The sequence below is a fragment of the Pezoporus flaviventris genome, unplaced genomic scaffold (assembly GCF_033815535.1).
Source record: "Pezoporus flaviventris isolate CSIRO_AGI_PZ_B2104156 unplaced genomic scaffold, CSIRO_AGI_Pfla_v1 ptg000037l, whole genome shotgun sequence".
NCBI classification, from domain to species: Eukaryota; Metazoa; Chordata; class Aves; order Psittaciformes; family Psittacidae; genus Pezoporus; species Pezoporus flaviventris.
The window spans coordinates 20,784,561-20,810,365 of NW_026892585.1; the positions used below are offsets into that span (position 1 = coordinate 20,784,561).

The window sequence follows — 25,805 nt, forward strand, 5'->3', positions numbered from 1 at the left end:
CTGAACTGTTAGTATAGCTATGTTAGTGGTTAGTATAGCTATGAAGGCATACAAATTTTGTGTATGTACACGCATATTAGAATGTTTATAACACATGCATATATACTCAGATTTTATGTATGAAATAGTGCCTATGATCAGAATGAGATATAATTGTACCTTTATCACCCAAATTTAAGGTGTATAACTTTTTCAGAAATCTCAATCTGAATGTCATCACACTCAGTTAAGAGACCTCATTTTGTATTTCACTCACCTGGGTTTCTTTTTTCCATTCAGTCCGTCAGCAAGTCAGAACTAATTGTGCTCTTGTGCCCTTGGCTAGTCACAGCAGACTGGGGGTTTCACCCAGTCTTTGCTGAGTTTTGACTTGGAAAAATGAACTTCTTAAACGTGTAAGAACACTTTGTTTCATAAATGTTTCATTGGTGAAAATATACCTTTAAAAGAATAAAATAAAATCTGACCCAAATGACATGTATTGTTAACAAGAGTTTCTCTGCTCCAGAAATTCATTTTCAGGTTTGCAAAGCTGGTCACATATAGCCTTTTCACATGTAATTAATGTATATTAGTGATGCCAGTGTAAAGATCAAGGATCCCATGATACTGCAAAATGAAGCATTGCGATGTAAGCGTATCTTCTCTCAAGTACAGTGTCATTTCCATTAAACGTAAGAACCACAGGTTTATTCCAAATGAAGAGGTTGTAGTCCTTATTGAAGTAGCATAACATAAAAGGACTATCATCTTGGATTTCTCAGATCCATTGGTTTTGTATTTATTCATGTGATTTTCAGTACCAAGACTGGGAGAGAGGTTGAGCCAAAGTCATGCAAATATCTTTCATGCATGCTCTATGAATACTTGACACATGGCTAAGATTTCATACAGAAACTGCCAGAATTCTGAAGTAATTTTTTTCTGCATTCTGTGTTTTTATTTGGATGATTTGATGCTAGTTTCCATGCAGCTAACTGCAGCAGTGTCTCTGTCACTAGAAGGTGAGGAAAGTTGGAATTGGGCTCATTAAGACACAGTGCAGGCTGGTATTGGATCTAAGGGTCGGTAGCACTTGTATTTAGGCATCAGTTGTATAGCTGAGGCAATACAAAAACTCTGTAGTTTCTGTGGATTGTCCTTTTCTGTCATGTGTTTACTAAATGGAGCAAGGTTTCAAGTGGAATTTTAACATCAGTGTCATCAGTCTGTAATCTGGTGAAGTCTCTCTGAGATCTACTTGCACTGCTTTATGAATTTAATGCCTCTATGTAGAGATCCCTATGTTATGAAATATCCCTATTTTAGGAAAAGTTTTGGTTGAAGTCATGCTTGTGTTTGGTGTAGCTTTCACCTAATCAATGGTAGTTAAATACAAATAATACAGGTACACTCTTCCTGCAAGGGCCCAGAAATAATATTGCAAAACTGTGGCATCAAATCTTTTTAAACCATTCATCCTGACGATGGCACCTGAGAATTCGCTTATGCTCACAGAGTAACTTGGAACTGTTGACTGTAACTCCTTCTATAATGAGGTTTAAAGTAGCATGTTGAATATGTGTGATATCAGAGGTTAGAATCATAGAATCATAGAATCGTTAGGGTCAGAAAGGACCTTAAGATCATCTAGTTCCAACCCCCCTGCCATGGGCAGGGACACCTTACGCTAAATCATATCACCCAAGGCCTCGTCCAACCTGGCCTTGAGGACTGCCAGGGATGGAGCATCCACAACCTTCCTGGGCAACCCATTCCAGTGCCTCACCACCCGCACAGGAAAGAATTTCCTCCTTATATCCAATCTAAACTTCCCCCATTTAAGTTTTAACCCGTTACCCCTTGTCCTGTCACTACAGTCCCTAATGAAGAGTCCCTCCCCAGCATTCCTGTAGGCCCCCTTCAGATACTGGAAGGCTGCTATGAGGTCTCCACGCAGCCTTCTCTTCTCCAGGCTGAGCAGCCCCAACTTCCTCAGCCTGTCTTCATACAGGAGGTGCTCCAGTCCCCTTCTCTGGACTTGTTCCAACAGTTCCATGTCCTTTTTATGTTGAGGACACCAGAAGTGCACACAATACTCCAGGTGAGGTCTCACAAGAGCAGAGTAGAGGGGCAGGATCACCTCCTTTGACCTGCTGGTCACGCTCCTTTTGATGCAGCCCAGGATACGGTTGGCTTTCTGGGCTGCAAGCGCATGCTGCCAGCTCATGTTCATTTTCTCATCAACCAACACCCCCAAGTCCTTCTCTGCAGGGCTGCTCTGAATCTCTTCTCTGCCCAACCTGTAGCTGTGCCTGGGATTGCTCCGACCCAGGTGTAGGACCTTGCACTTGGCATGGTTAAACTTCATGAGGTTGGCATCAGCCCACCTCACAAGCGTGTCAAGATCCCTCTGGATGGCATTCCTTCCCTCCAGGGTATCAACCGAACCACACAGCTTGGTGTCTTCGGCAAACTCGCTGAGGGCGCACTCAATCCCACTGTCCATGTCAGCGACAAAGATGTTGAACAAGACCGGTCCCAACACCGATCCCTGAAGGACACCACTCGCTACTGGTCTCCAGCTGGACATTGAGCCATTGACCACAACTCTTTGTGTGCGGCCATCCAGCCAGTTCTTTATCCACCGAGTGGTCCATCCATCAAATTGATGTCTCTCCAATTTAGAGACAAGGATGTCATTTGGGAAAGGTCAAATGCTTTGCACAAGTCTGGGTAGACGACATCAACTGCTCTACCCCTGTCCATCAGTTCTGTAGCTCCATCATAGAAGGCCACCAAATTGGTCAGGCAGGATTTCCCCTTAGTGAAGCCATGCTGGCTGTCACCAAGCACCTTGTTGTTTTTCATGTGCCTTAGCATGCCTTCCAGGAGAATCTGCTCCAAGATTTTGCCAGGCACAGAGGTGAGACTGACTGGTCTGTAATTCCCTGGGTCATCCATTTTCCCCTTCTTGAAAATGGGGGTTATATTTCCCCTTCTCCAGTCATCGGGCACTTCACCTGACTGCCATGATTTCTCAAATATGATGGCCAGAATACAGGTTCAGGTGACACGACATGTAAGGTTCTCTTACTTTGCTTTTTTTATTGTCCATCTCCTTCACTATCATCTTCAGCCATACATGCTGCTTTTCATTTGGTTAGAGGTTGGTTGGTTAGTTGGGGCTTTTTTTTCTTCCTCAAATATAGGCATGCCAGCGTTGAATAGGGGACCATTTTTTAACACTTGTAGTATTTGTTTTCTCATAAGCCTGTTATGAGAGGCTTTTTTACTTCCTTCCTCATCTTTCTCAGATTCTCCTCATAGGCAGGCAGGTATACTCTGGAAGAATACAGAATGAAATACTTCAGTCATTTACTTCATTCTGCACAGAATACTAGTGTAAAAGAGAATAAATTGGAAACATCTGTTTTCTTTTTCTCATACTAGAAGAACAAAGAGATGCTCGATTGAAATCAAAGGTGTCAAGTATAATAATAAAGGAAGGTATTTTATGTGTCTTTCACACATATAAACAGTCTATGGATCTTACTGTCACAGGAAATCATTGAGACCAAGAACATGACAGAATTTGAAATAGAATTGGGTAGGCATGTGGCTATCATGAATGTTTCAAAAATCAGTCTTGTTAATTATGGTGATTTTGGAGCAATATTAAACCTATGCTCCTAGGCTTAAGTAAGTTTATCTGGAGATGTGATATCTGAAAAGCACACTTTTTTGTGTTCCTTTGAGTTGAACTTTCCTATAGACTAAAATTTACTTGAATTCTGAACATTTATTGGAATTATTTTTGTTCAATCCCAGTTTGTACATATACAAGCATTTTTTCCCTCTCTTTTCCACATACACATGTACACACCCATCTTATATCTACTGAGGACTGGATATCCTCCTCACATATATTCTCTGTCCCTTTCTGTGCCACTATTCCATGTATCTGTCCATATCAGCTCACCCCAGGAAGGACCATTATGGATCATGTCTGATTAGGTTGCATGGGAATACCTATGGAAATGACCTACAAAGTGAGCAATAGAATCCAAAGACTTATGAATGATTAATGCCTACACAGAGCAAGAGCCACAACGTTGATTAAACTTGAGTATGCTGTGACGAGTGAAATCACTGTATTTCTGCAAAGGAGGTGATAATGGTAGCAGGTTCTTTACCATGTCTTGGTTATTTTAGTAAGTGGCACTTCAAGCTATGGAATTAATTCCACAGAGTGGAAAAATATCAGGAGTGAAGTAATAGAAATGTTAAAAGGTTTGACAATTTAGTTGACATTTATGCCTGCAAATCTCGGCAGGGCTTTAAAGCACGCAGGTCCTATGTGTTGGGGCCAGGGAGGAGAAATATCTTCTAAATATGATAAAGTTCTTGCTTTAAAAACAAAACAGAAAAAAAAAAACCCACAACAAAAAAAACACAAGAAAAAACAACCAAAAAGCCCCCCCCCCCCCCCCCCAAAAAAAAACCACCAAACCTGCATCTGTGGAATCAGAAAGAAAATTAAAAAATAATTGAGCAAAAGCCTAACAGAGACAATAATTAGAAATCCTTGTGCATTAGCCAGAATATACCTGGTCTTCAGATTCTCTTACTGGGAGTTTAGGAAAGAACCTTAAAATGTCTTCTGTAGAGAAATTCGGCTCTCTGCAGAGCTATGTGCTTTCCTCTATAAGGTTGTGCTCTTCTGTAATTATCTAAGATATACAGTCAGGTTAATGACAGAAGCAAAGCTTATTGCTTAAGATGCTCAGCAGCAGTACTGATTGATTACAGACGCTGGGAGTTTATTCTTCCAAAAAGAATACAATGTTCCGGCTTTTTCATAGGATGCACAAGCAACAAGGGTGCTTTCAGAAGTGTCTTTGCTGACAGTAAGTGTGCAAATGGGGAATGCCATAATTACTGACTGGGTTAAGTGTAATGAAGCAAACCCGCAGTCAAAGTGCTTTGCAGCGATCTGGCTTTTGCAGTCACTGCTGGTTTTTTTTTTCAGGTTCCCAGAAGAGATTTCTCTCCTGCCTTGCATATGAATTTGTTCTGCTAAATTTGATGGACGTTTTGTCATTGTCTTCAGCTAGTCCAGACTGATGTAGAAGAATTGGCTTCTAGACGGATAACTTGACAAATGTATTTGCTTACAGGGCAGATCTTTAGCACTGCATGGTCTGCTGCAAACTTCTTACTTTGACAGTAGGGAAGAAACTTGCTCTTTACTGGCTTAGTGCTCATTATGGGCATACCTGTGGTGGTAAGTCTTCCCATTGTGAAAAAGGAAGGGCAGTATGTTTTTCTGGCATTTGAATGAGAAAAAGGCTTAATATGAATGCATATAAAATACTGTCTTTTCCATCAACTTTTGTGTAATGCTGTCCACTGTCTCAAAAAGAATATTGGAGAAGTATGTGAAGTTTGGAGAAATCAAAATTATTAAAAAAGCAACTGGAATTCTTATGTGAAGACAGGAATTGTTTCCTTCAGAAAATAGACTGAATATTTATTTTCCTTATTTTTATTCTCTAGAGAAAATAGGTGGGAAGCTTATCTTCCTCTGTTCTCTAATACAAGAACAAAGGCAAATGGAATGAGATTAAAAGATAGAGAAATTGAATTTATTTCATTTTTTACAGAATGAAATTAGACACAGGGATTCCATGCTCTATGACATTGCTGAAGCCAGGAATTCAGCAAGCTTCTAAAAGACTCAAATTTCTGTGGAGGGCAAAACCAAACAGAATTACTGCATCTTACTCCCCTTATTTCAGAAGGGAAACATATTTGCCTGTTTTGCAGGCTCAGTCAGTTACCTTTGAGGATGTTCCTACGGTAGGGGAAAGCAGAAGACCTGGCACGAGTCTTCTAATGCATATCTCTGCCCCATTTGACACTGGAAACCAGTGGGACACAAGGTGTTGGAATATGTGGGCTTTGAATCAGATCCAGCATGGTAATTTTCTGTATTTCTTTTGATAAGCTGGTAGAATTCTGTGACAAAGAACTCTACTACAACTCTACTAGAGTCATTAGAACAAAGTTCTGTGACAAAGTTTGGATTTGACCTCTGATCAAAGTCTCTGTAGTAATACTACTTCTATTATACTAATGGGTGGGCTGAGATTTATTTTAACATTGTTTTATAGGAGAAAAATCTGTAGAAAAAAGTCCTTGTGAGTTATGTTATAGAAAGGTTTGTGCATTATGAAGCGCACATGTATATATGCATAAATGTGTGACAAAAGCAGCTTTTAGAGTAATTTACAAAAGCATTTCCTTTAATGGTTTTGTCCAATTAGTATCTCAAAGAATTGTGTTTTAAAGCTGAAAACGAGTGTGCACGTACTTTGGTGTCTTACTGTAGTATTTAATTTTGACGTTGCCTGATCAAATTTCAAGTTTGTAGTAATATTAACTCACGGCTTTTAAGTTATGTGTGTGACATGTGGGTTTACATACTTCTATACAGAGTGAATTAAGAAGTCATTTCAGTATTGGATAGTTTGCTACTCTGTTATCATCCTACCATTGGGATGATTTTTTTGTGTATGATCTGTTTTACTCTGCTATGACAGGCATATGCTCAGCAGAAAAGAACTATTTTCAGTTAGTTTGCCTTAAGTGGGAAAACCAAGAGTTGTTGGTTGTCTTCTCATAACTTTTAATTGCGTTGTATTAAAACCCGGGTATAAGGCAAAAAATTATTAGGAGTCTGTTTAAATGATGGGAGTGCCAGCTGCCTTTGGAATTTGCCCATTCTTACAGATTTATTAAGAAGGCTATTTTGTGTGTATTCTAAGGGCTTTATTTACTGGCCTTTCTGAGTTGAGATCTGGACATACAAACTTGCATAGAGATATTTATGTATTTTATTTTACCTTAACAGTTCCGGTGGGATTGCCTAGGCTGCCTGAGGGATTTTCCGGCATAGTGTAAATAGTATAAATATTTTTACTTTGTAAGCATATTGCTGTTTGAACATCTTTATTTCACGAAAAGGAATATTTGAAATGCCTTTTAGTGAGAAAATCAAAGTGAATGAAGCTGTAGTGACTGAAAGCAAATCATTTTTCTTTGTTCTTACAGTGCTTTTCCCTACCTTCATACCCAAAATCCATGATTTGTAGCTAATGACAGATTTATTCCTCTTCTTACGTTGTTATGTATGTAAAATTACATCAAGCATGGGTATTAAGGCTGTCAGTTCTTCCAGGTGGTTTGTCATGCTACTGTATGCTATTATGCCGGTTTCCTATTTCTGCCTAATTAGAAGTAACATATTTAGTTTTTCTTCAAAAAGATAATGCTGTAAAATGAGGTGCAAGCTGTACATCTATCTCTGTGTCAGTGTTACAGTTCCATAGGCATGCTTCTTTATTTCTGTTGCCACCTGCATGGAAATGGTTACAGCATAACAGAAGTGATGACAACTCTCAAAACATACCCAGGAACTCCCTCCTGATCTTGTCACTTTTTCCTTAAGGTGTTACTTGTAACAATGCTCAGGTTAAAAGGTTAGACAGTGTAAACAGCTGTCTTTAAAACACTTGCATGGGTCTGTGAGGTGTGCTTCATGCCTCTGGGAAATGTAACAGATGATCTCATGCTAGCACTGCTACCAATTAAAATATTAACACCATCCAATAAAGAAATGCGATCTACTAAATGTCACTAAAAAAATTCTCTGAACTTCATGAGTTGCACAATGGGTTTATGAAGAAAATATGTTCTTTGATGGCTAGAAAAGCCTCCAGACCATGGGAACATTCCTGAAGTATTATTTAACATCAGTGTTGTCAGCTGATTTCAGTGTAAACTTAGCATGCTTATTTTTCTTTTCATGACAGTGAAAGGTTGAATCTTAGTTTGAACATGATCAGCTGAAGGAGCAAAGTTCCCAAACTGTGTGGAACCAAGGGTGATGTTGAGGATGCCTGGACTCACCATGCTCCCTGGCAGTTCCCTTTTACATCCATGCTGTGGGCCTCTGTCAGCACACTTAACTGCCACTAGTGGTGGTGTCTTTCCAGTTACTACATTGCTAAGACCCCTCTCTTTGGTAGACATGAGGGAGGAGCAGGTACCGCTATTATGTGGGTGAATGTGGTGTGCTTCTTAAAACATGTGTAAGTGATGTAATGCCCTATGCTGAAACTCTTATTGCCTGGCACTTCATTGCCTTTAATGTTTCCTTATGTTCAAGAGATAATTCCAGACAGAAATGTGATGAAGTGAAGGAAGTTTGAAAGTCAGTGATGTGGGTTTTTTGTTTTGTTTTTTTTTTGCTTTGGGAGGAAGTTACTCAATGTCAATTGCCAAATAGGGCTCTGGAGGAAAAAAGACAATCTGTGAAGGAAGGACAACAAAACTGCAGGAAGCTACCACAAATGCATGTTCAGGCTGTCTTTACATGTGTGAATACACTATCAAAGAATCCAAAGCTTATTTTGGGGTTTAAATCCCTTGAAAGATTTGTTTTGTTTTTCAAGCTTTTGCCCTCATGTCAACTTCAGAATAATATTTACATATGTATCTGCTACAAGAAATGCTGATTAGTTATTGTGACTGGCTTGTGTTTGCAACTGTTATTAATGAGAACAACTTGCTGTGGTATATAAACAGTTTTTAGTGAGTGCTGTGTAGCTGGCTGGCAGCTGTGCTGTATTAGTGTAGATAATCTTGTTTTACTTAAAAAATAGTAAGCTCTTATCTCGGATCTCAGATAAAATTTCTAGTCTGTGCATGTCAGTTTCAAAACTCAAAGGTGGGGTTTTCAAATTCCTTTCCTGCTAGGCAGCTTGATAGTAGTTCAGAACTCTGAAAACGGGGAAGGAGATGCTCTGGATAGTGCAGCATAACTGAGAATAATTTATTTATATTTTGAGATGAGTATCCATATTCTGGTTTGGTATTGGGTGTTTTGTGTAACTTTGCTGTTACCTCCTACAGTGAGGTAGGTGATTCCAAATGCAGTGATCTTGATTTATTTACTGAATGGTAAAGAAAGGAAATTAACATAAAGAGTTTCATGTAGTCAAAGAAGAAAGGAAAGACATCCAGATCAGGTTTTTTTTCTCTCTAGGTTTCATGCCTTGTTAAGATACATCCTTCAAAACATAGTATGTTTTGATTTGCAACATATTACTGGTATCGGCCTTGGTATGCTGCAATATAATGATGGGAAACAATATAATGATGTGAAGCCAAGATAAAGGGGTGACCTGGTTCTCTAGTTAAGTGATGTTGACTCCAATGGGAAAGAGACTCTAAGACTCTACTGGTTGATTGGCTGATGGATTTGTTTTAATTTGTAGTATGTGTTTAGGGGAAGTTGGTAGTAGGTAGGTGGTGGGACAGGTGGATCAGTTTTGGAATATGTGATATATGAGCAGGGTTTTTTTCCTTAGGCTATGTTCTCTTGAAAGCTTGAAGTTGCGTATAAACCAGCAGTCTTAAAACACTGCATCATCTGTTCTGATTAGACTTTAAACAGAATTCCTGTAGTTCAGTACAAGAGAAATGGTAGCGTGTCTCTAGTCTGGGAATGCATTGTCTGCTGACTTTAAAATAGCCCTTTTCTTCCCCATGGAAGCAAGAAAGCTAGCTCAAAGACACAGCTGGGTGAAGCCACAAGAACCACGTCCTTATTAGTTTGAGGAGTTTGAGTCTTGTATGCTTTCAATTTTCTGCATAGCAGGGGTGTCTTGCCAAATGTTGCACATAATCTTTAACATTCTGGGGCCAGTTTTTCCGAAGTGGTTTGTAGTTGCTGTTGCCCTTTTGATGTACGTTATTCAGCATATGCAGTTCTTGATCTACAGAATTGCGAGTTATATCATTAAATCAATAGTGCAAACTGATAATAAAGTCCAAGATAACCAGTCCATTCTGTTACCTCAGTGCTGGATAGGTAGGCTTAGCAAATTGGTGGGATCTTTTCCCACCTCCCCCAAACAGGGCAAGTGACTTTTGAAGAGATGGAAGCCTCCAGATTATGTAGGTCCAAACTTAGCAGTTTTACAATTGATGTACTACAGGGTGCCTAAATATTTATGATGTGCTGGGCTATTTTTTACCCATTTATTGAGACCAGCTTTCATATTCGTACACCGACAGGGACAGAATAGGAGATGGGCATGGAGGACAAACACAGATATAGCTCCCAGCTTGATTCTGGAATGGCAGGTTAATTGGGGTGGCTTTCTGTAATCCTTAGTGGATAAAGCATGGTGTTTAGGGGAGAGCCCCATATCACTTAATATAGTTAGGGCTGCTTCTGGGGGGAAGTGGGTTTCATTGAACTGTTTTGTTGTCAGAGAGGGCAGTTTCTTTTCTGCACCTGAAGAACCTACTGTGTTCCAATAACTGCCAGGAGGAAGCAGAGCTTTTGTTTTCTTTTGAAGGGTATGCCAGATCTGAGGTAATGAGCTTCCATGTTCGTTAATAGTATTGATTTTCTTTTATTGTCTTTAAGTAAAAGACTCAATGTGATGCTGGGCAACCACTTGAAGAGTATGTTTGCTTTATGAAAGCATTAGTTACAGAAAGGAATAGGTTTACTAGTTCTAGTTCTACACCAACTTCCAAAAACCTAGAATGTGAAGAGGCCCTAAGCAAAAGGTGTAGTTGCAAAAACAGTGCATTTGTGAAATTGCCTGGTTTTGTTTACCGATTGTAAATTACACATCTGTGCCATAAATACTAAACTTGAAAATGAGGTCTGATGATATGAAGGAATTTCTGTCCTCATGTTGGCAGCTAATAGTCCAGTTGACAAATGGCAGGAAGGAAGCATGTAACAATAACACAAGGTTAAGTTGGCAGAGCACAGTTTCTACCATCACATCATCTTGTCATTTTAAGTAAGTCATTGCTAATTGTTAGGCAAGTCAGATTCTCTTCTACTCTTTCCTAATTTGTTTTATTCTTTCTTCTGCAGGGTGTTGCTTAATGGGAGATGCAAGGTCAAATATAAGCCAGTGCATTTTAATTTATTTAATTTTTGGTCATGGTGTCAAAGCTGTAACTATGAGGAGGAAAGGAAAATGGATTTGCACACAATGCAAATCATTTAATGGACTACTTAGTTTGGCATTTTCTGTATTTGCATACTGTACATACTGAAGTCATAGACTTGCAGAAACAGTCTCTCTGCAGTCATGTTAAACACTGAAAATGTTCCTACACATAGTGGGACAAACTTCCAGTGCTTTGGGGTGGAGAAGGCTAGGAAGAAGCCTCTGCAAAGGAAAACAGAAGCCTTTGAAAGCTGAGCAGGCTGTATTTCTTTTCAGTTTTGGAACCAATTCTAAATGGATTAATTTCTCTTGAATCTTTTTTGAGGACTTGCTCCTAAATTGAAGTGATTATTGTTTTAAGCTAAATAGAACTGCAGCACACTCTTGAGGATATCATAAGTCTCCTTCTGACCTCCCTGTTAACTGAGATTTCATTTTAAATCTTTGAAGCCTGGTTTAAAAATCAAACTCTACAGAGAAGTTATTCAAGAGGGTTGGCCTTTTCACCAAGTGCTTTAGGAGTAACTTCAAAGTAATATTTTGCAGAGACTGAAATATTTCAGGTGGTGGTCCTGAATTTGCAAGTACTCCTGGGCATTTCTCTTCCCATTGTAATTGTAAAGAGTGAGATCTTGGCAATGATAAGGCTCTTGGTAGTTGTGATGTTATTGCCTAATATTTTTTATGTGAACTGGAAAACCTAGTGAGTTGGGTTGTTTTTTTATTTTCCATAAAGAAATCCCCCTGAAACAGATTTCCTTGAAGTCTCATAAATCCCTGCATAACACCTTATCAGCTCCATTATCAGAGTTATTTAGTGATTTAGTTCCCTGTAAGCATGTAATTTGCTGCACCATTTATCCACCAGTTTAAGCTTTGTGCAATATATGTGCAATTTTTCAAACCTCCCCTCCCCAATTTTACATTAGTCTGATGCTTAGGGGAAACACTTTCCCAGATGCTAGAACAGAAATTTTGTGCGTGCTCTTCTCTGTTAGAAATATGGTGGGATTTGTAAGGTACTTCCCCTTGTGCAATAATATTGTGACTGCTGTTATTTAAGGCAGAAAATATAGAGCCTTCAATGGGTTACAAGAAAAATGGTAATATTTATTGCTTTGTACCTGAAAACCTTGCCCATGAACGTGTATTAGAAGGAGAATTAAATTCTGTTTTCTCAGCTTTATAGTTTGGATTTCTCTAGCAATAGAATGTTCCGTCTTTGCTCACTTACATCTCCTCTCTCTCATTTGATCCTTCTTATGTTTTGATTAAAGCCAGCTGCAACTTTTTCTCTTGCTGTCTTTTCCATGTGTATATGATTGAAATCATAGGCATTTCACTTATGGTCAATCCATCAGTTTTAGCTAATGTTAACACAGAGGAGCAGCTTGGCTGTGTATAATGACACAGGGTAAAAAATATCACTCCAGTTCACATAGTCATGCGGTAATTCAGTGTATTACCTTTAACTTTGCATGGTTGCCCAGGAGGAGTTTTGTTGTGTTGTGATTTTTTTCTTTCTTTTACTTTCATTTCCAAGCTTTGACTAAAACAGAGAGGCAAAAGAATGATATCCCACTTTTAAATTATTTGTCTGAAAAATGGCAATTAAATGGATCACCCAGGATATCCTTTTAACTACTTCTGTCTTGTCTGGTTGAATTTCTTCCTAACAACTGTGTAACATTTTAATGCTTATTTTGCAATTGAAAAACCTGTGTAAGTTCTGTACACAAGTCTTTGGATTGCATTGTAGCATGCTAAGCATAGTGAGGTCCTGTCTGAATGGAGTGTCTCCGTGCTATAGTAATAACAATAATAACATATTTTGGTAGCTAAAGCATATGTGGAAGGTGACAGTTTGTTTCTAAAATTAGAGCTATGCATTAATATGAAGGTTTTGAAGTGACATTGCAGTCAAAGGATTAGCTGCTTGTTTGTTTGGTTGTTTTTAACTCTGTTCTTTGACATTCTCATTTTTAACACTGTTTGCTTAAAGCTCTGGAGAGCAAAATTTCCTTGACAAAGGGATTTTGTAAGTATGTGGTTTTTCAGTGGCTAAGCTAGATGAGCTGCTCTGACCCTACACCTGCCTCCCCCAGTGAGCCAGGATTTCTGGGTTTGCTTTGCAATCTCTGTGCCAGATTCAGCCTAAAAATGCAGGTAAGCAAACTCAGCGTGGACCCACTTATGGACTACCAGGAAAGAAAGCATATTTACCCTGAGGTCAGGAGTGGGGTGGATTAGGAGGGAAAATTGGTGTGCACCAGAACAATATGCTGCCTTCCTGCCAGTCAAAAATTCTAAAGCATTTTGGGCTTGCATGGTTAAAAATAAAAGAAGGAAAAAAAGAGACCTTCTAACATTCAACTCAGTATTTTCTAAAGCTGCCTAGTATGGCGATGTGTACATCACCAAGGTGCTATTCCGTGTTTGGTCTTTCACTGTTCTTTGCTACAAAATAAAACAATAAAAATTTGGTGGTGTTGTCAGCTTTTAATGGCACAGCTTTACACTGGAGATCATTAGATTCTCTGCCACCTTGGAATTCCCATGTGCTGTTAGTATGTTGTTTGCTTTCTGGTTTGAGCTGTGTCCCTTGGAAAAGGTCATGTCTGCAGTGTTTTTGGAAATTGTATTTATTTTCCACAAGCGTGCAACTTCAAAATAGCTTAGCTACTTGCATCAGACTTTTCCTGTTCAGGGCAAAATAGCCTCAAAAATAGCTTCTAGGGGATATGGAGTAGTTGGAGTGTGAGTTTGTGGTTTCATTACTTGCAGTTTGAACTGAAACATATTTTAGTTTTTCATTAACTGTTATTTACTTCAGCATACCTTGCAATTGCCCTTCTTCCCATCACCCTGACGGATAGACATCTCTGGCATTTTTAAACTACTCTGCAAAATTAGCTGTTAAAAGGAATATGTGCTGCTGTGGGTATGTCACAATATTAACCTGTAGCATCAACTGATTCTGATTCATATATCACTACAGTGATCTGCTGTTGTGTGTTTTCTATATCTCGGAGAAGATGAACTAAAGTATTCACCAGGCTGTATCATCCCTAGAGGAAAAGCTTATGTTATATTGTCATTTGGTCAACTCCTAGAAAGGACTAGGTAGTTTCCAAACGTACTAGCAAGTTGACAGACAGTGGACTCTTTCTGAGTCATTCTCCTGGAAAGTACCAGCAGTGTGTTCCAAGGGATTTTTGTACATTAAATATATGTGGTGAATACCAAAAGTCCTGCCTTCCCTCTGTGACATATGCATAATTTGAGTGATTTGCCCAGGGATGCCTGGGCAGAGGGAGGGAGCTGAGTTTGCGTGCGCAAAGTATCGGGGTTGTATCATGTAATTCAGGCCTATGGTGTAGGTTGTTTCTGCCTGGCTTAATACAGGAAAACTACAGGCTGGCTGTTGTTGCAGACTGTCATTTGGCCTTTTCAATACATGAAAAAGTGTGTCTCTGTGTGTCTTTTCCTGAACACTTAATCTCTGAGACAGAGTTCTATGTTTACAGTTGCTCAGTACTGCATGGCATCTGAACATGCAGCAGATTTACATGGGCATCATTCTGCTCCCCAGCCTTTGCTGCAGGCATTCCTAACTTACCTGTTTGGTTTTTAAGTTGAAAAGAACATAGTGCCTGTCAGCAAAGGGAGGCAGAGGAAGATAAGGGTTTTCCAAAGTGACAAAAGGCTGGTTAGGGCTTGGCCCAGGAAGAACTTTGAGCTTCATCTGACCTGTGCCAAGGCTTTCTCTCAATCTTGCATTTACCAGGAGGATTCAGACTGCTGCTTGTAGACTTGGGAAGTTAAATAGTCCTTGAACAAAAACTACGTGCGCACTGGGTAGTTTCCTAAGGGCGTTATCCTCATAGCATCTGTCCAGAGAAGCCCATCAGCAACTTGGGAATGATCAGGAATAGTTGTTACGGGGGGTACAGCACATCTTCACTAAGCATATCACTGTTTTTCAAGGGAAGAGAGTTCTCAGTTGCACTGTTGTGTAACACATGCTGCCCAGTATGATAATGATGGGTTGGGATTTTTCCAGGTTTTTCAATGTCATCTTTTGCTCTGCATTACTGGTTTTTATCTCATTACTTTCTGTGGAAGTGAAGAAGTTGTTGGCTGTTGAGCTCGGTACAGAAAGCTGCTGTTCTTGTACTCTTGTCTTGCAGTGGAAACAATTTCTATTTAATTGGTTGAAATTGTCTTCCCAGTGGTCATATATTGGACAGGTTCAAAATGCTGCATTAGATCTAGACACTTAATTTGAGCAGTGGTGAGACACAAGCAAAACAGCAGCTGTGCCTGTGAACCCTGTATCTACGCATCAGTGAATTTCTTTTTGAAGCAGAAATTGCAGGGATTTTTAAACAAAGAATTTAATCTTTAACCTTTGACAGTTCTTGTATTTCCATGAAAAGTTAATGCCGCTGTGGTCCAGAATTGTCACTTTTCTATTAAGCACTAGGTCTTCTTGAGCTGCTTGATATTACCTAATCCTAAATTAAATCCAAGCAATATTGCACTCTGAAGCTGACTTGCATCTTCCTCTTTGCCTTCCCTTTACATATTAACATTGATTTCTTATAAAAATTGAACATCTATAGCTGTTTCACCCTGTTAATTCAAGTATGTAAAGCTTAAAAGGTAAGCTTAGTACATCACTGTTAAAGCCTACTGATGTCTTACAAAGATGTTGCACTCTCTTTATACGGAGGTCTAGCAGTGTATTACTTTCATGCAGTGATAGCTCTAATTGGAAACCTAATAGGATACAAGAGATTTCAAAGACTATCACAAATAATAATAGATTATTTTTTAACTGTGAGATATTTTTATTGTCAGTCCTTTGGGTTGAAGCTGGAAATAAAATGCAAAATGTTGCAATATCTCTCATTGGTTCAGGGGGCTGTACTCAATGCTAATAGCGCATCACATGTCTTGAGTGCTGAAGTGCTCCCGGTTGGCAGTTCTCATGATATAAATTCCAACAGTAAATGCTGCTAACAAAGCTCAAGTACCTGTTCTATTCAGTAGCTCCACCTTTAGGGGAGGGAGGGGAGGATGATCATGGTGGAACTTGCAGTAATGGCACTGTGTCAGTAGGTTGCTGATGCGTACATAAAGAGGTAATTCCTTGGAGTGGTGGCTAAGGGTGCCCCAGAGAGTCCTTTTCAGTAAGTTACATAGTTAAGCTGATGTCTTTGAAGAGGTAGAGCTTCCTGTCAAATTACAGCTCCCTTCCAGTCTAATGCACAAGTGGTAGCTGGAGAGTACTGAGTGCCCAAATATATAGACCTGCATAGGACACGGACAAGTCATTAAGGTGGATTGGGATGCCGGGAGTGTTCAGGGGGACTGGCTTTTGCTTTAATTTAGTACCACTGCGTGGGGTTTTGTGTTCTGAGGAGAGAAATCTCTCCCTGGTGGCTAGTGTGTCACTTTGCAGAGAACCTGTCTCCTCTTATTGCTTTCTTATATGCTTTCCTTGCCTGGAAGGATGCTTTTAGTCATAGTCTCACTGTTGTGTTGAACTATTTAGCACCAACATATTGAGAACTTCTATTTTTAGTTTAATCTGAAAATAAATTCTTAAGTTTGATAACAGAATTAGCTGCCTTTCTCCCCCGATTTTCCCCTGCTCCGAGAACACGCTTTCCAGCGCTGCAAAGAGCGGGAGGGGGGAGCATTACTCTGATCACTGTTGCTACATTGTGAATTTATGGTTCTTTAATTGTATTTCTATTTGTAATACTGTTACTAACACCTAGCTATTACTCTGGTTCCCTTTACAGTAATCAAATGCATATTGTTGTTGCATATATTGAATGTATTGGATTGCCTTTCTTCTCAAGTAATACTGCTCCATGATTGTTGTAATATGAAAAGAGCCTTTTCTTTTTAATCCTTCTGTCTTACGTTAACCTTGTTAGAAGAATAGAGAAAGAAGAGCAAGGCTGGTTTTCATTGTATTAGGGATGTTAAAATCCAGCCCCTTACAGAGCAAGGAGAGATTTCTGAAGTCATAGCACATCCATGATGGAAAAAGCTGTGTCAGCACCTCCCTCTGTGCAAAGGGAGTTTTTTTCAGCTCTGGCATCTTAGAGATAAAATACTACCATAGCAGCAGAGAAAGGAAGAGGTAGCAATGGAGTCCTAAACCATTAATGGCTTTGTAGGTTGAGCTGTACTTAGAAATGCTCTGTGACATATGGTGCACTACAGAATGTAACTGTCTGAGGATCTCAGTAAAACTAATTTCCAACAAGCAGGCATTTTTTTTTCTGCAACACCTTTAATTTGTACTGCTTTTGGTGAGCTGCTGGCAGGTTAGGGAGAAGCTGGAGTTACACAAAGCTGATTTGAGAAAGCACTGTTTTAATTCGACATTGTGATCTTAATTCCCCTTACAAAAACAGTTCCACAATGCAAACAGTATCAGTGGGATGAGTTCATGTGACCTCATTTTAGAAATCAGTGTAGCAAAATGATGAAAGTGTAGAGAATTTTGACATCTAAGAGTATCATCCTGTATTTGGCTTCCTTCAATTATACCATGAGTCTTGGTTTAGCCATTTTAAAGAACACACAATATTAAAAAAAATCAACATAAGTCCTTAATTTATTTAATATGGTCTCTGGGGTACAGTTTTATAAAAGTAATTTCTGAAATACAGTAGGAAATTGTTCTTTAAAACTTTCCTGTTGAGATTGTGTAGCATGTTTAAGAGTACTTCTGGGCAAGGCTGCTCTTATGAATGTCAGGAGAGAGAGGCTGCAAACCATACCCCACCTCTAGTTTCTCAGCTTTGCTAAGCAGTCTGGAGCACTAATAAGCCTAGGTAAGATTTCTGAGATTTTTGGAAGCATTTAATCTACTTCTAATGCCTGTCTTTACTTCAGGTGCTGTATGAAATTAAACATCAGAAACTTTCTTCCATATCATATTTGAAGAATGTAAGAGGTTGTATGTATTTGAACTGTGGTACTATCCCTAAACTGTTTGTTTTTTTTTCTCTTAGTGCTGGCCCCAAAGGTGATAACATCTACGAATGGAGATCAACCATTCTAGGACCTCCAGGTTCAGTCTATGAGGGAGGTGTTTTCTTCCTTGACATCACATTTACACCAGAATATCCGTTCAAGCCTCCAAAGGTAAGAGACCTATAGCTGACCTTATAAGCCATGAACATTCAACAGACCACTGACTAGCAAATGGTGTTAATGGAATGCAGCCCATTTGAAAGCCACTCTAAGAACAAGCTTAAGCTTACTTCAGACGTACATTGTTTTCTGTTAGCTAATGTTAACTACTTTTACATCCTCTTGATCACTGTTTTAGAGCTTGCTTTCTTTTTCCCTGCTTCTGTTTATAAGCCCCCTACACAATTAGTGCAAGCATTGGTACAGGACTGAGAAACTGAAAAGCAAATAAACTTGGGGAGAGGAGAAAGGATATCAATACTTGTTTCTCAAACCACTCTGTTACCATAAGCATAACCGTTATATATGTTTTGGCCACTGAAGTAGTATTTAATTTTTCAGTTTTTGTTGGGTACTTGTGCTGTTCACCTACTTGTACAGTACCGACTTTTTCTGTAGGTGTGTTGTATTTGTGAAGCTCTTACATTCCAGTGTTATGTTCCAGTGCTGCAAGGCAAATACCAGTGCAAGTGAATGTTATCCTGTGGTTCACGTTCTTGGCCAGAGGAAGAGTGTTGGGTTACAAGAAGAGATGGCTGTGTATACATTTCATGTTTGCCTTGTATTGAAAGCATTTATGTGTATGTTTAACTTTCTACTTAAAAGTTGTTGCATTGACGAGCTAAACACCAGTGACCACCCCTTCTTCGGACTGGTCTAGTCTGCTGTAGAACGACTTGCCATAGTTGAGGCCATCTCAGCAGACAGTGCTAATTGATCATACCAGAAAAATTAATACAAGCTAAATTCCTAAATTAAGGAAACTGACTGTTCTTGCTAGCATAACTTCAGGGTTTCTGGTAGTATCAACAGGACCTTAAATTCTATCCCTAAGCTGGGGCACCAGTTCCCAAGCAGCATGGTCTACCCTGGGACATCTTTAGTGATTTCCTGCTGATGCCTGTCCATTCCTCTTCAAAAGTTTTCTGGCAGCATAGATGGTTCTCTTGTGCCTTGTGTTAAGAGTTTAACTCAGTTCAGAACAGTTTTTCATTATTTTGTTTGAATTAGTTTGCATGGATAATTTATTGTCCAACCAATGCTATGCAATGCCTTATGAGGCCAGTAAGCATTTAAAGAGGGAGCTTTTACCTTGCCATGTGTGCTTTGCTACAGCTTTGCTTTCTATGCTACAGGTTAGAAGTATTTATTGTTTTGGCCTTATCCAGCCCGATGCCTTACAAGACCATGTTATAACTACCACTGGTTTTGAGACAGCCCTATATGCCAAGTTCCCTGATGCAGAACCAAAGATACGGATTTGTCGTTGCAGCTCAGCCCTGCTTTCTGCTGTGCACTTCTGACAAGAATCTCTTTGCCTTTATCTTTGAATCTAAGCCCTCACCCAGACAAAAAAAGGGTGAGATTAAAAAAGAATCAGTCATCACTTATTGAGGCCTTAAAAGACTAGTTTAGTGGAGGTTCACTAATAGAATGGCACTTTAGGTTTAAGTGAAGAACCTGTTTATTTTTCAGACTCTTACAGCAGCACCTGTGTTAATGCTTGCACAAGTGTTAATCAATGATAATGTGAAAAATATAATTATCATATTGCTTCTGCTTTATTGCCACTAATTTGTTGATTTCACATTGACCAACTGCTTGCAGTGACCGATAAATACTGCTTGTGGGAAGTGGTAGGACTAATGTAATTACCATAGCCTTCCTAGAGCTGTCTTTTGTGGCTAGAAGGAAAGAAATAGCTGCTTGAAACAAAGCCAGTGTATTGTTTTGGTGATAAGCACTGGTAGAGCAGGTACCTCATTGAAGCTCATTTCAAAAGCCTTCACCTCTGAAAAGATGAAGCTCTCTAGAGACTAGTTTCCTAAGCAATCTTCCTTGCAAAGTCTTGCAAGACCAGTGGAAGAAAACGTGTGCTGCCTCTTTGAGTCCTCAGTAATTCTTAGGACAAGTGCCATGTGGTCAATGAGGATCCTAGAGATGTGTGATGAAGGATATACAGGTGCGGCCTTTGAGGACTGGGTGTAGCTTCAGCTGAAGGTTTGATTTTAGTATGTTGGAGCAAACTTTTGAGGGGAGTTGGTTGCCATAGGAGAGCCAGAGGATTGTGCTAGAAGTGATATTAACAGATTCCTGGAAGGATATAAAGAGGAGCTGCACTGCTGTACTTGAGGCTGGAGGATTTAAAGGTCTTAAAATTAGACTTGGAAATGCTCTGCATGGTACAAGAACTTCAGTGGGAGAAATCTGATACAGGACAGATAGTCTCTCTCCTGTCCTAAATGTGTATAATGGAGTTATTTTGCATTTATTGAGCCTTCCATCCATCTTTGAAGATGTTAGTGCTCTCTGTTCTCTGCTTTTATGTTTTCTCATTTTGTGTGGTATTCTGGTTTTGCCTTTGTTTCAGATAGCAATTGAATCGGGCACATGCTGGGTGGGCATGGATTCAGGAGAATCCAATAAACAAGTATAATTGGAATTTCAGAGTTAGTCCTCAAGATGATTACTATTCTTTTGTACTATTATAATGGACCTTTTCCCAAGAGTTACATTATACTTGGGTTAGATTTCATTTATTGAGGTGAAAACAGTAGCTTTTGTTGACCTGGTGTGTGCTTTGATCATTTGTATTAATAACCTCTAACCACTTCTTTCCCCCCACTCCCATTCTGCTGCTTGTGTAAATTAACCTCTGCTATCACTTCAGGGTAATGTTAAGATTAGAATCTTTTGTGCCTTTTCAAAAGCTGTGCTTAACTCTATGTAGTTACTGCATTAAATGTAAGCTCAGGTGTGACATTTCCAAAGGACTGTTCAGTTATAGTCTATTTTTCTGCTATTCCACTTGCTGTTCTCTTTACCCCAAATACATTGTACTGCTTTCTAAGGAGCTCAGTTTCTCTTGGGTTTGGTCTGAATCTACTAGGCTTATGTGATACTTCCCCTGGCTTTTGTACCATCAGCAAAAACTGTAAATGGCAAACAGCTGGACTACATGCATCTAACACCATCCCAGTTGTGACTTGCTGAAAGCAAATGTAGGTGTTGTCTGACAGTGCTTTGGTTAGGTAGTGCTCCTCTAACTGGAGAAAACTGGTTTTGGTGCCGTGGATATAACCCTTATATCTTAAGGCTTATTAAGGAACCAGCCTTATTCTTAAAGGAAAGCAGCACTCATGCTTTGTTATCAGTTATTAGCCAACTGGACTGGGAGACTGCCAACAGAGTATTTAGCTTTTGTGCTCAGAATCAGGATTAACAACTTTCTGTCTTCACAAATTAGAACTCTTGACCTCTCTGTTAATTTGGTCCTTATTGTATCAAATTGGAAATGCTCCATGCTTCCCCCTCTGGAAGTGCTTAATCTGTTAGAATCACTATCTCACCTACATTTAGAAGCCTTCTTGGAAAGAGACCAAAGCTGCAGGTCAAATACAGAAATACTGAGCAAGCAGTGGGGCTGGGCTGAAGGCTGCTCAGCACCTGGGACACAAACACTGCCAGCAACTGCTAATGCCACTAACTTCAGTTTTGCCCTAAACAGTTTGGGTTGGGACAGGTATGGCAGGGTTGGATCTGCCCTCCACTCAGTCTGATGTATGTGGAGTTCCACATACTGTAGGAATGATTGCTGCTATTCCTCTGAGGGTTAGATGATCTGTGAACCAAAGGTCACTTTGGCTTCTCGCCTGCTTTACCACCAAGTTTCCCTAGGTAGGAGGCATCAGGGGTTCTTAGTTTCAGAGTTGCAGCTTGTTGCAGAAGGAAGGGGACACATCTCCATTCTCGCAGTCATTTTGCTATTCCCACCCATGATGTGCAGGAATGTAGGGATTTGGTTTTATTTTTGTTCATTTGCTCCCTGTTTTAATCTTAAAATCCAACCATTTTACAAGGAACAAAGCAGAAAGTGTCCACAAGCGTGCAGCGTGGGTGTCTCCTGTGTGACAAGCTTCTGCGAGTCTGAAAATAGACTGTGTGCTCTGTGCATTGGGAGTGTTCTCCGAAACACGGCGTGGACGCAGTGCACAGGGGCAGGGACACACCAGGCACTGGCGTTTTGTAGCTGTGCCACCTCTCTGTGCCTGTGAGCAGAGAAGGTCACGGGCAACCTTTTTGCATCAGGGTGCTAAAAACGAGGGTTGGCCGGGAAGTTTCACGTGGGGGCTGGTCTCTTCTTGAGAGAGAGCGCTAGTGTGTTCTTTTCTTACCAGTGTGTTTCACAAATACCCCTTTGGCCTATAAACGTACGATAAAACCTGTGGGTGTGGGTAGCTGACAAATTCTGAGGATTTAGGGCATGAACCCACCAGCCTTTATTGACACAGATGATCCTAATCCATACAAGTTCCGCCAGATTCATCCAGTGAGTCAGTAAGGCTTTCTTGCAGGTCCCATTTTCTCCCAGAAGCAGCTCGTGGTGCTTTTGTTTCCCATTCAGATAAGTTCTGTGGCAAGCTGCCTGGCTCACTCACATCTCCCAGATTTGAAAATAATAGCATCCAAGCAACTCCCCCTATTGCTGAGCTCTTAGAAGAGATGGGAGCTGTGATTCCAAGTGTCCCAGCCTGTCTGGGGGACTGTATGTGTCCTTGGGAGCCCAGTGGGAGAAAAATGCTGCTGTTAAAGCCCCAGGCCCCTTGGCTGCTGTGAACAGAGAGACAAAAGGTGATTAAATAATAGTAAAACCCCCAAATAAATAAAACCCGCACAACCTGGGTTTCACAGTGATCATAAGCACCCGCAGTTGGGAAGTTGGTGGTTCAGCAGGGAGATGGTGAATGCATTGTCAGTCGTGAGCCTGTGCTGAGGCTGCAGTGATTCACATCAGGGCCCATGATCTATATCTTGGTTCCCCTTCCTTCAGATGGGAAACCTGGGCCATCCATCACCTGTCCCAGCGTGTCTAGCACTGCTCAGGTGTACCTGGAGGGGCTGGAGCAGTGCTGCCAGCCACGCGCTCCTGTGACTTGTGGTTGTTTATTTACTTTAAAGCATAAAATCAACGAGGTTGGAAAAGACCAACGTTTAACCCAGCACTGCCACGTCCACCACTAAACCATGTCACTAAGGGCTTCATCTCCATGGATTGTCAACACCTCCAGGGATGGTGACTCCAACACTGCTCTGGGTAGCCTGTTCCAATGCCTGCAGTCAGGCTCTTCGCGATTAGCCTGTGGTTTCCAAGATGTACTCGGGCTGTGTGTTCTGTTTAACGCTGAAGCAACAGGTGGGAAATGCCTTTCCAATGCAGCGCGGCTGCGGTCGCCCGAGGCCGGGGTATCAGGGAGGGGCGGCTCGGCCAGGCCCGGCGCGACTTGGCCGCGCTCGGCCGGTCCCGGCCCGGCGGGGGCGGTGTGCTCCCGCCAGCGGCCGCCAGATGGCGGCAGCGGCCCGGTCCGGCCGTGCCCCAGTGCCGTCCTGCAGCCTGGCCGCGGTCAGTGGCCCTAGAGCTCGGTAGCTCGCGTGGCCTCCGTCCCTTCGGTGTTAGCCTGTCAGCTGAGCTCGTTGTGCGGTGACCGGACACACCATCTAATGCCTGTTTCTCGCAGGTAACGTTTCGGACAAGAATCTACCACTGTAACATTAACAGCCAAGGCGTCATCTGCCTGGACATTTTAAAAGACAACTGGAGTCCGGCGTTAACCATTTCTAAAGTCCTCCTCTCCATCTGCTCCCTCCTCACAGACTGCAACCCAGGTAAGTCTCCTGCACAGCCATGCAGGACTCCTGATGCCTTGCACCCTGCCAGGCCCCTGGATAACATGGCCTTTATTCATCTCACCCTGTGGATCTGGCCTCCAGTGCAGCACCTTTCCTTCTGCTGGGCAGCCAGAGAGGGCTGGAGGTGGAGGAGGTGATACACCCCTACGCGCCTGCTAGTTTTGGGTGAGGGTTGGGCACTCTTCATTGGTCTGCAGGACTGTAGTAATTCAGTGATGGAGCTAGAAGAGCTACAAACTCAGCTCTGAAAACAAGGGGATTAGTCTTTTGTTTTCCATTATCCATTTAAAACCAGTGGTCAACTATGCCACAGGTAGTCCTTGCTGCTTCTCTAACCCAGCCCTTATCCACACCAGTGACGAGGAATATGCCTTGGTTTCCAAAGTCAACAGAGCCTTGGGCAACATGTTCTAGTGTGAGGTGTCCCTGCCTATGGCAGGGGGGTTGGAACTAGATGATCTTGAGGTCCTTTCCAACCCAAACCATTCTATGATCATATGTGTCTTCTAAAGATGAGAGGAACACCAGATTTCACACTATATTGTGTATGATGAAAATAAACTTGCAGGAAAAATAAAACCTCTTCTTGAGATCTGATCTTTTCTAGAAGGCAGATTTATATTGATACAAGTACGGTCACCAATGAGTATGTTCCAGGAACTTTCAGAAGGGGTAAAATAAACCTGAAACACATGAATCAGTGAAAGCCCTCAGTAATGCAGAATATGGTTATTGAAACTTTAATTGGCATTTTGCTCTTTATTAAGTAATAGATTAGTACATCACCATAAATACACAGAAACCAGTGAAGATGCAGACCATCAATTCAGTATATATAAGTGCTGCAATGTATCTATGTGATTCCCCTGTATTAAATCCATGTTTCAGCTTTATTTTCATGTTTTTATTTGGTAGTTTGTCTGAAATAAGTGGTTTGTTTTCTTTTTCAGCTGACCCCCTGGTTGGAAGTATTGCCACTCAGTATATGACTAACAGAGCAGAGCATGACAGAATGGCCAGACAATGGACCAAAAGATATGCTACATAAATAAGATTTTTGTGAAACTCTTACATTATTTGTCTGTGATGGAAAGAGCTGCTTATGATTTTGAAGGGGTGGGGGGAGGGAGGGTGCTGGTAAAGAGTAGGGTATTTCTATAACAGATTTTATTCAGTCTTTTATTTCCTAAGATTTTGTTGTTGTAACTTAAGGTATCTTGCTACAGTAGACAGCTAGGATTGGGAATAGCATATTTTAAGACTGTAATTAGTTCAGCAATATTAGCTCACATATAGTACCGAGGAGAATGTAAACTTCTTAGACTTCTTTGGTTTTCAGTTTGCTTGCAATATGTAAAAGATTAAAACAGCTTAATTTTGTACAGGTACATATGTTGACATTTATGTAAAAGTCCTTTCAAGACTCTACACACTGTTTTTGCCTTTTTTTTTGTTTAGGTTTGGGGAGGTTATTATGTTCTGGGTTGGGGTTGGGGTTGGGTTTTTTTTCCCTTCTTTTTTTTCTTTGTAAAAAGATGTTGGGATTGTTTTCCCCTATGGAGGGCACATTGGTATTTAACAATCCTTATTAAAGACTGTCATCTCATGATCTGTGATTATGGAGAGGTGGATGTATGGCCTCATATATGAAATGAGAAGTAGTTAGTGTATTATTTTATAAGCCAATCTATCTTTGTGAAAAGAATAAAGGTCTTAATCAGGATTTACGGTAACCTGTAGTGAAATACCTTAAGCTGTTTAATTGTAAGGCGTGGAATAGGAGTCACTCAGTGGATTGGTTGTATGTTGTGGGCTACTTAAGTCTGCATTTGTTACTGTGCTAATAAAAAGATGTTTAAAAAAAAAGAA

General features: G+C 40.5%; 1 protein-coding gene across 8 annotated transcripts in view; it reads left to right on the forward strand.

Moving 5' to 3' along the window:
• The window catches only part of LOC133275132 (ubiquitin-conjugating enzyme E2 E1), a 45,791-nt gene extending 19,986 nt beyond the window's left edge, over positions 1-25,805 (forward strand). For all 8 annotated transcript variants that reach the window (XM_061464929.1, XM_061464931.1, XM_061464932.1 and 5 more), the window contains 3 exons: positions 18,068-18,200; positions 23,765-23,912; positions 24,887-25,805. In XM_061464929.1, coding sequence (XP_061320913.1) covers positions 18,068-18,200; positions 23,765-23,912; positions 24,887-24,984 — 379 coding nt within the window. In that variant the 3' untranslated portion in view covers positions 24,985-25,805. The remainder of the gene's footprint in view (positions 1-18,067; positions 18,201-23,764; positions 23,913-24,886) is intronic.